This window comes from Lycium barbarum, chromosome 7 (genome assembly GCF_019175385.1).
Source record: "Lycium barbarum isolate Lr01 chromosome 7, ASM1917538v2, whole genome shotgun sequence".
Lineage (NCBI taxonomy): Eukaryota > Viridiplantae > Streptophyta > Magnoliopsida > Solanales > Solanaceae > Lycium > Lycium barbarum.
Window position 1 is genome coordinate 126,045,217 of NC_083343.1, and position 16,679 is coordinate 126,061,895.

Consider the following 16,679-nt stretch of genomic DNA (forward strand, 5'->3'; position numbering starts at 1 on the left):
CGACTATTGTAAATTCATGTGATTTGATTAAAGATGAGTAAGTTTGTTTATGTCAGTGTTTTTCTTTTCTATTGCGAGTAAGTGTTCTCTACTTTGATCGGTGGGTCTGAAGCGATTCATTACTTCCTATTTCGATGTCTTATTTATTATTTTTAGTGGAGAAAGATATTACTCCCTCCATCTTAATTTATGTGGCACGCTTTTCTTTTTAATCCGTCTAAAAAAGAATGTCACCTTTCTATAATTAGAAACAACTTAACTTTGAAATTTTCCTTCTATATGAAATTATTTATAGCGACACAAATAATGTCTAAGATTTGCTTTAGACCACAATTTTCAAAATTCTTCCTTTCTTACTACGAGAGGTGCCTGTAACGCATTTTTTGCCAGGAAGATAATATAGAAAGTTGTAGAGTATAAACCGAGAAAATTGTGCTTTGTGTGATTCCCAACTCAAAATTCATGAGATACATATATATAGCACACGTGGATGTTAAAACGATTCAAGTCTTGTCGGCCTTCAAAGATGCTATGAATATTTGACACAATAAGTTTAATAATTTTTATGAGTAAGCATCTTAAATATTATACAAATGTTAATCAAAAGAAAGTCTTAATCACCTTGTTATCGAGGTGGTAGTCATTATGTAATTTTGTTTGCAGTGTTATATATCCTTTTTATTGAAATGAATGCAGTAAGTTAATCTATACTAAAAGCACATGTTTAGAACCAAATACGATACCTGATTCCTTTAACTGAATCATTCAAGTTGTTGTTTCACTTTGATTTTAGTCATTAATTGCTTAACAGGGAAAGGCTCAAAGTCAATGCACAAGTCTGGACCAGGGCTACTTGTTCCTTCCTATATTCTACATCTAATTATTAGCATCTTTACAGGAGAAAGAGAAGAAACTGACAATTCTAAACCAATGAGATATGGCCTACATTTCCAGGACCAGTTAGAAAAGATGAAACCACTTTGAGTAGTTCCTTTTAATGTACTATTCTTTCCGTCCCATAATAAGTGTCACATTAGCAAAAAATTTTGTCTCGTAATAATTGTCATCTTAGGAAATCAAGAAATAAATTGGCTAGTTTTTCCAATTCTACCCTTAGACAATAAAGTAACATCTAAATGACGATTGGAAAAGCCACATAGTAACTTGGTATTGTTAAGAAGGATTCCTAATGTCAAAAAGTTTACTTCTTGTGCATGCTCTAATCAAAAGGTAAAAGTAATTTATTTTTATTATATAGGGGTAATTTGATAAACTTCACATTGCATTATTGATTTCTTAATAAGCGTGTTTTTGACTAAGGTGACACTTATTATGGGCCGGAGAGAGTAGCATTTTTGGAAATTGGAACACTGTCCTTGATGTGAAGAAAAGGTCCAAACATGATGGGAAAATACATAATTTTATCCCTTCGGTTGTTTTTATAGCTGAAAAGTTAGTCAGACTATTCTACTAAGTGTTTGTTTTACCACCTAGCTCATCCTGGAGGCCTTTGTAAAGTGTTTCTTGACACAACACCTCAAACTTATATTTTTAGCTCAACTAATTTTTTGTCCAAACCAAATCGATCTCTCAATAGTTATAAGAATGAATAGCTTAAATAGCGCACTGTTATTTTCTATTTTTTGACTTGCTTGTTGTACCTTATATTTGGCTATCAGCTCTGTGCAATCAAATTGCCCAATTGTGTGAAACTAGTTACATTATTTTTCGAGTTGAACTCAACATTAGTTCAATCCGACTAATTTACTTGGTCTTACAAATGCCCGAAATATAGAAAACAACAGAGGTTACAGAGAATTTTAGCTTGCACTCCAGTTCTTGTGAACAAAATTTGCCTAATGAGAGGTTGATATACTTGTTTGATCTGTGGAAAATTAATTGTACTATTTATTGTAATACACAAATGCCGGTTGCTACACAAAAGGATGAAAAGTTAAAACATAGGGGTTAGGTTTGTCACTTGAAGGTTAACTAACAGCTTTGTGACATGAAACATGAAAGAAATGAGGTTCACGCAATATTAAAAATCATAAGAAATGCACTTACAAAGTTAGGACCTCAGGAAATGTTTGAGGAAAGGGATTTTCTTCCATGTATGGTTTGAAACTGAAAAGAAATAAATGAAATATTTCGGCCACTTAATAATAGCCTCACCTTTACTTTTCACACTATTTTAAGTATATTTATTCAACAATTATTCTTACATCATAAGAAGATAATTGAATATGTATACTCATTTACCCAAACTCCAGATGGAATGAAACGATCTATGTTTTAAAATGTGACAATTTTGGAATATGCCAAGCGAGAAAGACATAATTTTTTTTTTAAGAGAGGTAAAAAACAGATGGATTCAAAAGTTTTTTATTATCCTTTCATACAGCTTTGCATGAACCTTTTATTAAAGGACGCTTGGTTTACTACTAGCGAAGTACGGAAATAAATGATACTACTAGTTATTACTCACGAAACTTTTATTTTTCTCTTAACAAATTATAGTTGTTACTCATGAAACTTTTTTTTCTCAATAAATTACAGCTTTTTGATATTTGGCACAAATATCATATTTCGTGTCATTTTTACATCCTATTCTTATGACTTTTATCGCTTAATCTATGATGAAATCGTCGCATTTGGGCTAATGCTGTTATATTTCATGTGTATAGGCACGATGAAGACAAGCGATGGAAAACCGGGATAAAAGTGGTTGATTTTGGAGCATATGATGATTATACGAGGTGACTAGGCGAAGACCACAAGTGACAAACTAAAAGAGAAGAAAAACTGGACTGAAGGAGGCATACGTGCCAGACCAGTAGCATGGGTCCAGCACGTGAAAAACTGAATTGAAGGATGCATATGTGCCAGACCCGTAGCACGGGTCCAGCACGTGAAGTTCAAGCTGCGGGAAAGTGAAGGCCTGTGCTGCACGCGCGTCGCGGACTGGGCACATTTACAATCTGAAAATCACTGAAGGGTCCGTGCTGAGCCCGCGACGCGGGGCCAGCGCGGATGGACTCAACCTGTCCGAATTTAATTAGGATTTTGTCTATTCTTGAGTTCTCTATCTCCGGCCCTTGCCATTAGTTGCTTGCACTTCCCTTGCTTGCCCTTTGAGTTTTCAAAGTCAAGGTGCCTCCTTAAATTCCTAGACTATAAATACGTATTTTAAGGGTTGAGAACGGTATGCGGAGATACTTTGAGACAATTGTAAGCCGTCATTAACCCTTCCTTCCCCGTTTTTACTTTTATCTTCATAAACCCTAAGCTAATCATGAATTCTTTTGGCTGTGATTGAATCATGAGTAGCTAATCTCTTAATTCTAGGGTTGTGGCATAAGACTTGAAAGTTGGTTGGATGACAATTATTCTCTATTGATTTTTCATATTTTGGGTTGCTTATTTATTCTTGATCTGAATTGTTTGATTATCTGACCAATAGTTAGACACTATCTGTGGCGTGTGAATTGAACTAGGGATAGGGAATTTGCATGCGTAATAAGAATAAATAGGGCTTGTTCAATATAATCGTTTCGCTAATGAGGATAGAAATATACCCTGTAGCCTTGCTTAGTTGAATACGAAGGAGTAAATGCGTTCTTGTTACCTTTAACGACCATAGGGATATAGGCATTATAGTAGCATCTACAGGCTTGTGAGCAACTCGAAAGATACTCATAAAGTTATAATTAACCCGTCAACTAGTAACCCAAGAAATAAGATAGGTGGAATTGTCTGAAGATCAACTGGATTGTCGAAAGCCATAACCCTAGAACTCTCTCTCATCTAATAAACCTTACAATCTTTGTCGAAATATTCTCAGTCACAAAAATACCCATCACAAATTGTTTACTTTTCAGTTTTAGTTTAGTACAACAAACACCTTGATTTTCACTTTCTTGAATAGTTTCATTCGAATTTGAATTAGTTTAACAGTAGAATCTAAGTCTCTGTGGGATCAATATCTGGACTTAACAGTCTATATTACTTGTATGACCGCATACACTTGCGTGTGCGTTTGGGAGCAACACTTTTACTCACGAAATTTTATCATTTTGCCAAGTGAAATTCATGTTGATTTGTAAAATCTGCTTCATATCACAACTCCATGGTTCGGATTATCTCTATTTCCACTTGAAAATACCTATGCGATTTCAGCATCACTTGCTTTTTCTCGTAATCTTGCATTATATCTAAAATGCTCAAAATTAGAATATTCAGCCTATCTTTCGTTAAAAAACTAAAACCCATTGAAGCAGACACCTCCAATTCTCGATAATTTAGAAAATGGCTAAAAGAAGAAGAAACATTTCATCTATAATTAGTCGCTCTGTTGAACACATAGGCTGGGAAAATCGAACCTGTATAAACAATATTTAAAACGTGAAACATTGCATTGTATTGCATCCAATGCTTTTGGAGTGTCCTGGTACTCGTCAAAAGGTTTTTTTAAGTACTTTAAAAGAAACTCGAATAACATGCGCACATGTTAACTTTGATAATATGTCCAACCAATTGAAAATACAAGGAGGAAAACATTACGGTCCAAAACAAACTAAGTTTAATACACTGCCTTTATATGTTCAACCAATTGCAAATATAACAAAGAAAACAATAACCTTGGGCACCATAACCTGGCTGAGCTGGTGGAGCACCATATGCAGAAGCGGGAGGTCGCTGAGTGCTAGGATCAGCCTGAGCATAACCTGATTGAGCAGCTGGCTGTGGATACCCAGGCTGATCTGGGGGAGGCTGGGCGTAACCAGCTTGTGCCCTAGGAGACTGCTGTGGTTGACCATAACCTGGCTTACTAGGAGGCTTTTGAGCCTGAGGGGCCCCATAACCAGCAGCATAACCGCCAGCTGGCGGCGTACCATACCCACCTTGAGTAGGGAGCACCCCATATCCTGCAGCAGAGCCTTGAGATGGGTAACTAGGATTAGGACTGGGCTGCTGGCCAGAATGATATCCTTGTTGGCCCGTGACTGATGACTGAACTGGTGGAGGTGCTTGACTGCCATCACTTTGTGTACCATAGGACGAATTCTGGCCCTCTGATGTTGGGTTTGCAGCACTCCCATAGCCAGCGGCTGAGCTATAACCTTGTTGCTGCTCATAACCAGAACCCTGGTAACCACCAGATTGAGCGGCAGGTGCATGATATCCCCCATAGCCTTCCTGGGAATAAGCTTGTCCTTGGCTGTAACCCGTGGCAGATTGCTGGTTGTAACCATAGGCACTAGTATCAGTCGAAGCGGCTGGACCTCCAGCAGTTTGCTGCTGCTGTTGTGTGGCCTGTTGGCTGTAGTAATCATAGCCACCTGCCTGAGATTGTTGATTTTGAGCAGTACCCAGTGGCGGACCCAGAATTTTATACAAGCGGGTTCAATTACTGAATAAGGATCGATGGTGATAACTAATAAAGTAAGCAACATCAAGCATAACACGCTAGATTTGCCAGCTGGTCTTTTATTTGTTCTTTTTTGTTAGTAATGTAACATAAAAATAAAGTTATTTTAAACTCCACTCTTTTTTATTTAACAAAGTTGAGAAATATTTTTTGAAAATAATCACAAAAAATATTTACATTTATTATTAAACAGATCTATCTAATTTAAAAAATTTACTTCACCAAGAATTTAAACATTAATAGCTCTATGTAATTAACAAAATCATTTATAATTATCAGTGTTATTTATGAACGAAAAACAATATTAAAATGTTTTAAACAAAACAAAAATAATATAAAAATTAACTAAATTAAAATAAACTACAAACTATATATAGTTTCAACAAATATAGTTGCATGTTGTAGCAAAAAACTATGAAACAGAGTACCAAAATTCCATTTATAAAAAGTTTAATTTTTGTTTGAACTAAAATAGATTTTAGAATATTATTATTGAATTTGAGTAAGAAATCAAAATATAAAAGATGAAATAGAATAAAGAAAGACAACATAAAAGTAATAAATTTCACTAGCTAGCAATTGACTAGCATTAATTGAATATAGTTGGTCTAATGGTCAATTGTTTTGTTTTCTTTCCGTAAAATGGTTGGCCAATTGGCATGCCTAGGAGTACTGACCCAAAAACAACAAAAAACAGCCTGTGCAATGTTATAAAAGAGAATCGATCCCCCATTGTCACTGTGGAATGAACCCACTTGACCATTGCTCCAGACCCAAAGCTTGTACTAAGTGGATTCAATTGCTTTTATATACAAAATTTAGTAATATTTTTCCTTCTATGAACAGTAAATTTCCGGACGAAGTGGGTTCAATTGAATCCACTTGAAACCACGTGGGTCCGCCCCTGGCAGTACCCTGATCCCAGCCAGAGGCATATCCAGCAGACGCAGCTTGAGGAGGATATCCAGAGTAAGGTGGTTGCGACGCATTATATTGGGGGGCTGAACCTGGGTATGCGCCAGGCTGAACATATCCATAACCTGGTTGTTGCATTGGGGCACCAGGAGGAGCCCAGCTTGTAGGAGGTCGGGCCTGATAACCTTGTTGCTGGTATCCTCCGGTCATCCCTTGATTTCTGCGATTCTGCACAAGAATTGATATCTAAATTAACCAAGAATATGATTAATCCAAGTACAATAAAATAATTCACATTACAAAGGCAGAGTGAGCCACACCGGGTAGCATAAACATAGCAGATAAAACAGTAGCAAAAACCAGCAACATATAACAACTGATATCAGGTACGCGTCAAGATAGATGTAAGACTTACTGGTTGGTAGGTACAAACTCCTGGCAGATGCCCGTGCTCACCCTATGTGAAGTGAAGGATGCCAAAGCAAAGAGCAAAAATATACACATTCTATATGTAGGCAAAATAACTCTTAAGATGGCACAATCAGATGGACCAAGGAAGCACTACTAGCCCAGGCGACTTGCCAATAGTAAAGATGACATAGCAGTTGGTTCATTTTGTCATAAGCAGAGTAATCAAATTTTTATATGTATATAAATTAATATACCCATTGCATTTTAATAACAGTACCGCTAGCAATCAAGAGGTGAACACACAACTGATTTTCTCATGGGAACTTTGATCTTTATAGCCATAACACTAAAAGGCCTATGGATAAAGTAAAAAATTCAGATACTAGCGGCAGTGATGAAATTTCTTCAAAAGATAACCAAATAAAGCACTAGAAACTCCAAAGGCACAATAAAGTTGTCCTCTGGTTGAATTCCGCCATCACCAGTAGATATAACACAAAACACTATTCCTTGAAACACTTATATGTGATGAATTCATATATTACCCAAGCTTGACAGCTTGTAGTAGTATATGTCCATTTTGAGGATGGAGTTTTGTTCTTTATACTGACTGGTGTAACAGTTTTATTTGAATGTATGAAGAGAATTTTGTTTTATAGATGTGAAGTGTATGTTCTGCTGATGCATTCCCGTGGTTGTTTACACGCTTACCTTAAACTGTGTTGAGAGGTGAACATAGATTTGTTTTCCCCACCATTGCAAAACCCATGCTTTAGAAAAGGGAACAAAAGAGAGTAACTTAGGCTAAAGAGCTTGTTTTTTGCTCTGTTTTTTTCTCCTCTGTTTTTTTTTTTCTCTGTTTGGACCAGTGAGGCAGTGGTTGTTTTGCTCCTATTTTTTCTGTTCAATAATTATTTAAATTTTGTTATACAGTTATAAACAGTAGGTTCAAATTCAATGGAATCATCGGACGCCAGCAAAAAAGACATAGGTTGGAATTATGGTACCAAAGGCCCAACAAAAGATTCAGTCACATGTATTTTAGTGTTACTTGTCTTGTCACTTATGAATTATTGAGTCATTGACTCATTCAAGTTCTAGACTTTTAGTATCTACTATCTACTTTTAATTTTTGAATTGAAATATTTGCTAATATGTTATTGCTAGTGAGATTTTGATTATTTACATATGCAATTAAATATTTTAATTTTTTGGTATTTATTGGAGCCGCACTTCAAAAAGGCGACCGCCTCGCCGCGCCTTAAGGCGAGGCAGGCCCTTGTCGCCTTTTGTCGCCGCGCGCCGTCCAAAACACTGCACATAATCCATTATTGCCTGCACATGAATTGTTCTCAAATGTATCAAATTGAGGTCCTCTCGGGATGCATCCTTCAAGATGACTGCGGGAGAGATTTAAAACTGCAAAAGATGTAAGAGAAGCAAGTTGTTGTGGTATCTCTCCCGAAATATTGTTAAATGAAAGATCCAATGATTTGACTACAGATAGTTTCCAAGTGATGGTGGTATATGACCTTGCAATCCATTATGAGACAGATTCAACACCCGAAGCGAAATGAGATCTCCCAGAACACTAGGATGTGTCCTTCAAATTTGTTGTTTGAGAGATCGATAGTGGTGTGCAAAGACAAGATTCTCACAGTTCAAGCTCCAGCCCCTTCGTTACAACACTTACTGAGTCTTGGTAATAATTATTTATTTCGGCACTTGGTGCCTTTATTGTTGGATCAATTCTCCTCATGGCTTTCAAATTTTGAAAAAGACTTGTTGGTAACTCTGCTGTAAAAGCATTACAAGAGAGATCCATTATCCGCAACTGAGGAAACAAGTTTTTAATCCTTGAAGTTCTAATGGCACCATGCAATTTATTGGATCTCAAGCTTAAAACTTGTAGCTTTGGAAGAGTTCCCAACCACAAAGGGAATGTGTCATTGAGGTGATTATTTCCTAAATCATGAACTTCCAACTCTTTGCAATTTGCCAAGGATCTTGGAATTTTTCCCTCTACCTTATTGCCAAAGCTTTTCAGTCCACTTCCAAATCTGAAAGTAGTTTGGAGATTCCCAGAAAGACTTTTGTGTTGCATATCCAAAATCTCGAGGTAGTCACTCATGTTACCCAAACATTACGGAATTGCTCCCTTCAAATTGTTTTTGCGATATTTGAATTTGGGTTCTAATATGAGAAATTAGAGTGAATTCTGCATTTATTTTGGATGCTTTCTAGTCATCTTTGATGATCATTTTCAGTTTATTAGTTATTGAAAAAAATAGGGAATTAACAGAGGAAATGTTGTGTTATTTGTGGATTATTCCTTCTTTTTTAAAACAAATCAGATGAAGAATGTTAGTATTAGAAGTGCAGTTTTTCAATTTATCATTCAACTTTTTTTAAGCACTTTAATAATATTTTTTCTTAATTAAGTTGCATAGTGCATAATGAATTTTTCATCTTTGCTATTTGAAGGAGTGAGTGGTTACATAGAGACTATACAGTTGTATAAGTTAATATGAGGTTTGCGGCGGAGCTGCAGTGATGGGTTCTTCTCTTCAGCAACCTATTTGGGTTAGGGGATCAGCTTTCCCTTTAAAGGGTCAAATGAAACTAAATGAGGTCAAATTACAGTCTCTTAGGCCTTGCAAAGCCTCTCAAATTGATGGGAGTTTGGTCACAGGAAGGCCTCCTTCTTCAGTTTCTGTTCCTATCCCAGAAATGGCAGGTGAGTTTTTCAAACTTTCATTTTATTCTACATTTACATACATGTGAAGACTATGCTGCACGTTCTAGTTGACAATTTTTTTCCGTTTTATTACCTGTTTGGCCAAGCTTTCAAAATCTGTCTTATTTTGAGAAGTGCTTTTGATAAGAAGTGCTAGTCCAAAAAGTACTTTTGGAGAGTAGCAGTTTATGTTTGGCTAATCAATTTGAGAATTACTTTTGCCAATATCTGTCATTTGTGTTTGTCCAAGGTTCCAAAAGTGCTTCTGGAGAAAAACTACTTTTTTCAGCTTCTTAAACAGCTTCTATGTGCTCTAGTTTGGGTACTACTGCTAGTCTTTGATGTGTTTGTTCATTTGTAAGGGTTACATCTCACTATTATATGAATAAACCGAGGCTCTATCTTTTTTTTTTTCTTTTGATCATATATTTAGTTATGTATATTTCAGATAGTTAGTTCAGATTTGATACTATCCTTGATTTATTTTTTGTCTAGTTGCCTATATTTTATGCTCCTATATTTTTGGGGGATGTGAAAGTTATCTTTTTTCTGGGATATATTCTGTCTACACAGTTGACTTAAATTATAAACCATATTAGTTAACGGACACGTTAAAACATCAGATGAAGTTTATGCTAAAAACTCTTAATCATTTTGACCGATGTGTAATCAAATGGGGGTCTGAACATCACTTGTATCAAGGAGTTGTTCTGACTTCTGTTCATGTGTTGTCTTACCTTCTTGTTGTAGGGAATGTGAATACTCTTTTTATTTATTTTATCCCACTTTTTGGGATTATACTGGGTATGTTGTTGTTTTTCTTTATTTTATATTTGCGGGGTGTTTTTTTTTTTTTTGGGAGGGGGGGGGGGGGGGGGGGGGTGTTGATCCGATGCAGATACTTTGTGCCTTTCTCTTCTTCCCCATCCCCTGTTTTAATGCTTTCATGATAGTGGAGTCTTGACAACTTAGTGCACCTACAGCCTTCCGGTGTAACTTCTTAAATCACATAACTCAAGAAATGTGGAACACGTGAACATTCACAGATTCAGTGGGGTTCTGAATCAATTCCTAGATAGCTTGCCAATTTACTGCATGGTCTGTGACTGTCTTTTTATTTCCTGTCTACTGTTGCTACATGCGAAGCCATCAGCTTGTGATCTTATAATATCTTTGAGATCAACCAGGCAATGACATTATTGTCAGAACTCAGAAGTTCTGGAACATTTTATTGCATGTTTGTCATGCATTTTTTTGTGACGAAAATGAATGCAATTTTTTATTTTTTTTTAATTTGGAAACCCTCCATGGTTCTCTTACTTGCTATAGTTTTCCCTTCCTTCTGTTTCCTATGTAAGGTTTGTGGTAGTCAAACCACTTCTTGGCGCTTTTCATTTCCTCATTCTAGTGGTACGTGATAGTTGAAGTTGATGAATTGAAATCATGGTTCTCGTACTTGCATAGTTTTCCTTCTCTTTCCTGTGTAAGGCTTGTGAGAGTCAAGCCAATTCTTGGCGCTTACATTCTAGTGGTATGTGATTGTGGAAGATGATGAATTGGAATCATGGGTCCTAGCTTTTTCGTTTACTCTGTTACTTAAAACTGCCCATTGCACTTTCCAGGTGTTGGGATCAACTTTGTAGACTATGGATTGGGTGAAGCCGATCCTGAAGTTTGTGGTATTATTGACAAAGAGAAGGAACGTCAATTTCGAAGCTTAGAGCTTATTGCCTCTGAGAATTTCACATATCGAGCAGTGATGGAGGCAGTGGGTTCTTGCCTTACAAACAAATACTCCGAAGGACTACCAGGCAAAAGGTAAATTTTACCCTGATGAGAAAAAATAAAAAATAAATAAAAAGAAACATTTTCATATTAATTTTTCTTTATTAGTATTATTTTGATACCTTATTTGAAACGAAACGTGAAACTCTTCCTGGTCGCGAACTTGCTCTTTTTCTTTTTTCCTTTTGTGTAGCTTATTTAACAACATCCTTCCTTTGTTTTTGTAAATAAATTCCTTATATCAGATATTATGGTGGAAATGAGTACATTGATGAGTTAGAACTTCTCTGTCAAGAGAGGGCTTTGGCAGCCTTTAACTTAGATGGAAAACAGTGGGGCGTCAATGTTCAACCCCTATCTGGTTCTCCAGCAAATTTTGAAGTTTACACAGCAGTTCTCAGTCCACATGACCGGATTATGGTTAGTAATGAGCAGCCTCTTCCTATTGGTTTTCTAGATTTTTGTGGATTGATATTTATCTTTTTTCATGGTAATTCACTCAGGGATTGGACTTACCTCATGGGGGTCATTTGTCCCATGGATTTATGACTCCTAAAAGGCGAGTTTCAGGCACATCTATTTACTTTGAGTCCATGCCTTACCGACTTGATGAATCTTCAGGTACCGCACACCTATATTTGTAGATACATTTAACCTTTAACCGGAATTGTCATCCGATTTGTTTTGACTTAACAGGCCTTGTTGATTATGACATGCTTGAGAAAACTGCAACCCTTTTTCGGCCAAAACTTATTATTGCTGGTGCTAGTGCATATCCACGAGATTTTGATTATCCTCGTATGAGAAAGGTACAAATATCTGGAGTTTGCTAGTCCGAGTTACTGCTCTATACTGATAATATCTCCCTGTTGATATCTTCATTTCTGCCATCTAAATAATTCTTTTGCGATACGTCCTGAAGATAGCAGATGCTGTTGGAGCCTTTCTCATGATGGATATGGCTCACATTAGTGGCCTTGTTGCAGCCTCCGTAGTTGCTAATCCATTTGAATACTGTGATATTGTCACCACCACAACTCACAAGGTATGATTTAAATTCTTGGAATTCTCTGTGCATAGCCATTTCAGCCCCTTCCACCCACCCAAAAATAATTAAAAAGAAAATCACAGAAAAGACAAAGGGAGAAAGAAATGCAGAAATAATTTTGCTAATTTTCTTTCCATTGGCCTGATTAACATTAATGACAATGCTTATGTCCAGTCTCTAAGAGGTCCTAGTGGAGGAATGATCTTCTTCAAGAAAGATCCCGTCCTAGGTGTTGATCTGGAAACTGCCATCAACAATGCAGTTTTTCCTGGCTTGCAGGTCAGTTCCGTTTTCTTTCAACATTATTTTTACTTTGCGTTATTCTCTTTTTCTCCCTTAATTGTTAAAACCTATCAATGCCTCAACAATACTGGCCTTTTGAGTTTTGGCTATATGTTGTATAATGTGGATGAGTTTGACTAGCAATAGCTTCGCTTGTCTTTACAGGGTGGTCCGCATAATCACACAATTGGAGGACTAGCTGTTTGCTTGAAGCATGCCAAATCACCTGATTTCAAGGCTTATCAGAACAAGGTAAACATTTTCCCGTCTTTTCACTAGACTGTGGCCATTTGAGCGGGAAATGTAAATGTCATTTGTGTTTATTTTTGCAGGTGGTCTCTAACTGTAGAGCTCTTGCAAGCCGGTTAATGGAGTTGGGGTACAAGCTGGTCTCTGGAGGAACTGACAATCATTTGGTTCTACTGGATCTCAGGCCCTTAGTGAGTTTTGCATTTGCACTACTTCTTGTCCAGTTCTCTTTTCAACAGGAAAAATCAACTAGGACATGCAAATGTACTGATATCTCAATAGTAGTAGATAATGGACTCCTAAACTATTGCATCACCTATAGTTTTGTTGAATTCTGTTGAAGAATTTTTTAAAAATTTTGGCAGTTACTGGGGAATTGAAATGCAAGAATTCATTGTCAAAAAAAGAAAAGAAATGCAAGAATGCGAATTTGGTAAACATTGAATAAGTATGAATAATGATTCTGGTGGATCCATTTAAAATTAGTCGAAAACATGTAGGCAAATTCTGTGAAGGACATCCTTCTGCCGTTGCCTTGTTTGTATTTGTATATTGCCAGCTATAAGCACCAAGATGCAACCAAGCTGGTCTTCTAAACTTAGATTAACCAGTATGCATTTTTCAATTAGGGTCTTGATGGTGCTAGAGTGGAGAAAATACTTGACATGGCATCAATCACGCTCAATAAGAATTCAGTAGCCGGTAAGTATAGAAGCTTAACCATTATGATTTATTGTTGACATTTATTATCTTGTCCTTATACCGTCAATGAAACTGTAGGTGATAAAAGTGCACTAGTGCCAGGTGGTATACGCATAGGCTCACCTGCAATGACCACTGGAGGTTTCTCAGAGAAAGAATTTGTAACCGTTGCAGACCTCATTAACGAGGGTGTGCAGATAACTCTCGAGGCCAAGAACTTAGTCTCTAGTTCTAAACTCCAAGATTTCTTGAAGTTTGTCACTTCTCCGGAGTTCCCTTTGATCGATAAGGTGTTAAATTTGCAAAGCAGAGTTGAAGCTTTGACAACCCAATATCCATTGCCCGGCTTGTGATGAAACATTGGTGGAGATTCAATTGCTTGTAATAGCAAACTGGTTCTATGAATTGTATAACAGGCAGATTTTTGCCATTTGATAATGTAGGATGATCGCATGAACTGTTATGTATAATAGTTTGCCTTCAGATAATAAATTGTCCTGGAAAATATAGTGTTCATCGAAGTGTTATCCAAACCCCCACCCCCCCGCGCGCTCTCGAGATTTAAAATGGGAAAAAGCTATCCAAGATTTTGAAAACATGGAAGGTGTTGCCAAATAAAAGGATATGAACTGTAAAAATGTGAAATGCTTCGTAAATGTTATGGCATTTTGATGGGATTTAATGTAGTTATGGCAATTTGATTAGTACTCCTCTGCAGAAACTTTTGAAAATCTTAAAATTTGGGTAAAGTAGGATGAAACATAATAAAGATTTAGATAGTTGAACGTGATCCTTTATATTTTTTGGGTTGTTGAATAATTCAAACCTCGAATCTAAAAACTAGACAAATAGATAAAGAGAAATCTTTATTTTTTTTGTCTTTGTTGAGATTGAATTCTGACTTTTTTATAAATTTTTATCCAACTTTATTAGGAGTAACAATTAGGTCATACATATATGTTCTGACTTTTCATGAAGTACAAAATCACAAGAACAAAGTAGAAAATACAATATATAAAAAATAAGTGGGGTAACTTTTTCTCGGTGTCCATCACAATAATGCAATACATATTAAAAGGGAATACATGAGATCCGGAGGTCCGTTAACGAGATAGGACCGTATTCGCTACCGGCAAGAGGATTTTTGTCTTATTTCTAATAGTTAAGGTGCATTTCTGGATTACAAAATCAAAGGAAGGGCCTTTTTGTTCTATTTCAAAAGTTCAGAGGTATTTTTCGCCACTTTTCATATAATTAACTCACCCGTTCATCTATTATGGCCTACTGGTATACTAACACTCCAAATTACCTTCAATCTTCAACACTTTCTTCACAATTTTGCTAAACAAGTAGTAATAATTCATCATTTTTGCTATTAACAATGCCTAAAAATAGCAATTCCAAGAAACCTAAACCAATAGAGATAGAAAAGGAGAAACCAAATTCTTCTTCAACGAAACCTAAAAAACCAATTAGTGAAATTGACGAAATATTTGCTGGAAGAAAGAGGAAGAAACCTGAAAAAGTAGAAAAATCAAGTGGAGATGTTGTTATAGAGCCAAAAAAAGTGAAGAAAAACAAGGAAAAAAGTGTTAGAATACGTAAAGATAATGTTTTTTCTGAGGTGCCACGTCATTCGAGGAAGAAAACAGCAGATGGGTTTACTTTATATACTGAAGAGGAGTTGGGTATTGGGAAATCTAATGCTGGAGGTACCAAGCTTTGTCCTTTTGATTGTGACTGTTGTTTTTAGTGAATCTTGATTGAATTATCAGTTTTGTAGTAGTATATGTCCATTTTGAGGATAAAGTTTTGTTCTTTTTACTGACTGGTGTAACAATTTTATTTGAATGTATGAACATAATTTTGTTTTTTAGACTTAAATTGATTGTGACTCTTGTTTTTAGTATATTTTGAGAGGATCATTTTGATTAGATGAACTAGATCAGTTTGTAATGAAGTTGTAGTCACCATTTTGAGGATGGGGTTTTGTTCTTTTTACTGATTGGTGTAACAGTTTTATTTTAATGTGTGAAGAATTTTGTTTATAGACGTAAAAGTGTTCATTATGCTGATGCATTATCGATAGTCTGGTTATTTGGAGCTGAACCGTATAAACGTCTGAATTAGTGTGTTGAATGAGTGCATCATGGTACGTGTAGTTGTGGAATTGTTGAAAATATAAAAATTGATGAAAAATTGTACATGCCTGACTGTACCTGTAAAAGGTCCCATATAACATAGATAACGTTTTATCTGAGGAATCACGTTGACCGAGGAAGAAAACGGCAGATGGGTTTACTTTATACACGGAAGAGGAGTTGGGTATTGGGAGGTCTAATGCTGGAGGTACCAAGCTTTGTCCTTTTGATTGTGACTGTTGTTTTTAGTGAATTTTGGCAGAATTATTTGATGAACTATCAGTTTTGTTGTGAAGTTAGTAGTCGTATAAGTCCATTTTGAGGATGGTGTAACAATTTTATTTGAATGTATGAAGAATTTTGTTTATAGACGTTTCTGCTAATGCATTTTCAATAGTCTGGTTATTTGAAGCTGAAAGTATTAACTTCTGAATTAGGGGCTTTGTTACACATGCCCTTTAGACTTTGTGTCGAACAAGTGTGTTCACGGTATGTGTGTTTGTGGAATTGTTCAAAATACACTAAAAGTTGACAAAAAACTGTATACGCCGGAATGTACCTGTAAAAGGGCCTATCTAACATAGATTAGGGGGATATTGCTTTGAGTTTTGGGAGGTACCAAGCTTTGTCCTTTTGATTGTGACTGTTGTTTTTAGTGTATTTTGATAGAATCATTTGATAAAAAGGAACTTTCAGTTTGTAGTGAAGTTTGTAGTAGTATAACTCCATTTTGAGGATGGAGTTTTGTTCTTTATACTGACTGGTGTAACAGTTTTATTTGAATGTATGAAGAGAATTTTGTTTTATAGATGTGAAGTGCATGTTCTGCTGATGCATTATCGATAGTCTTGTTATTTGAAGCTGAAAAGTATAAATTTTTGAATTAGCATGTCGAACAACTGCATCATGGGTATATTTGTGGAATTACTCAGAATACACTAAAAATTGACGAAAAACTGTATACACCCGAATGTAGAT

The 16,679-nt window shown here is 36.1% G+C and overlaps 2 protein-coding genes across 3 annotated transcripts; both read left to right on the forward strand.

The window, feature by feature from the left end:
- Positions 1-7,718: 7,718 nt before the first annotated feature.
- Positions 7,719-14,052, forward strand: LOC132604224 (serine hydroxymethyltransferase 3, chloroplastic-like). Of its 2 annotated transcripts, none has more exons than XM_060317636.1 (12): positions 7,719-8,876; positions 9,242-9,494; positions 11,117-11,312; positions 11,525-11,699; positions 11,783-11,900; positions 11,976-12,088; positions 12,202-12,324; positions 12,502-12,606; positions 12,775-12,861; positions 12,942-13,049; positions 13,488-13,560; positions 13,639-14,052. In XM_060317636.1, exons 2-12 carry the CDS (start codon positions 9,311-9,313, stop codon positions 13,911-13,913), a joined length of 1,557 nt encoding a protein of 518 aa, XP_060173619.1. In that variant the 5' UTR covers positions 7,719-8,876; positions 9,242-9,310; the 3' UTR covers positions 13,914-14,052. The 2 variants fall into 2 exon arrangements, with proteins under 2 accessions (XP_060173619.1, XP_060173620.1); XM_060317637.1 differs by having other exon boundaries at positions 7,719-8,459.
- A 779-nt stretch (positions 14,053-14,831) lies between these two features.
- Positions 14,832-15,561, forward strand: LOC132604226 (uncharacterized protein C6G9.01c). The gene has a single exon (XM_060317638.1). The coding sequence runs from the start codon at positions 14,942-14,944 to the stop codon at positions 15,311-15,313; it is 372 nt and encodes a 123-aa protein (XP_060173621.1). The 5' UTR covers positions 14,832-14,941; the 3' UTR covers positions 15,314-15,561.
- Positions 15,562-16,679: the final 1,118 nt, after the last annotated feature.

Excerpts from the sequence above, each read along its gene's own strand:
- LOC132604224 (XM_060317636.1), top strand. The coding sequence starts at position 9,311 with ATGGGTTCTTCTCTTCAGCAACCTATTTGGGTTAGGGGATCAGCTTTC. Across the intron at positions 9,495-11,116 it reads TCCTATCCCAGAAATGGCAG|GTGTTGGGATCAACTTTGTA; the intron begins GTGAGTTTTTCA and ends TGCACTTTCCAG. Across the intron at positions 11,700-11,782 it reads GTCCACATGACCGGATTATG|GGATTGGACTTACCTCATGG; the intron begins GTTAGTAATGAG and ends TAATTCACTCAG.
- LOC132604226 (XM_060317638.1), top strand. The coding sequence starts at position 14,942 with ATGCCTAAAAATAGCAATTCCAAGAAACCTAAACCAATAGAGATAGAA.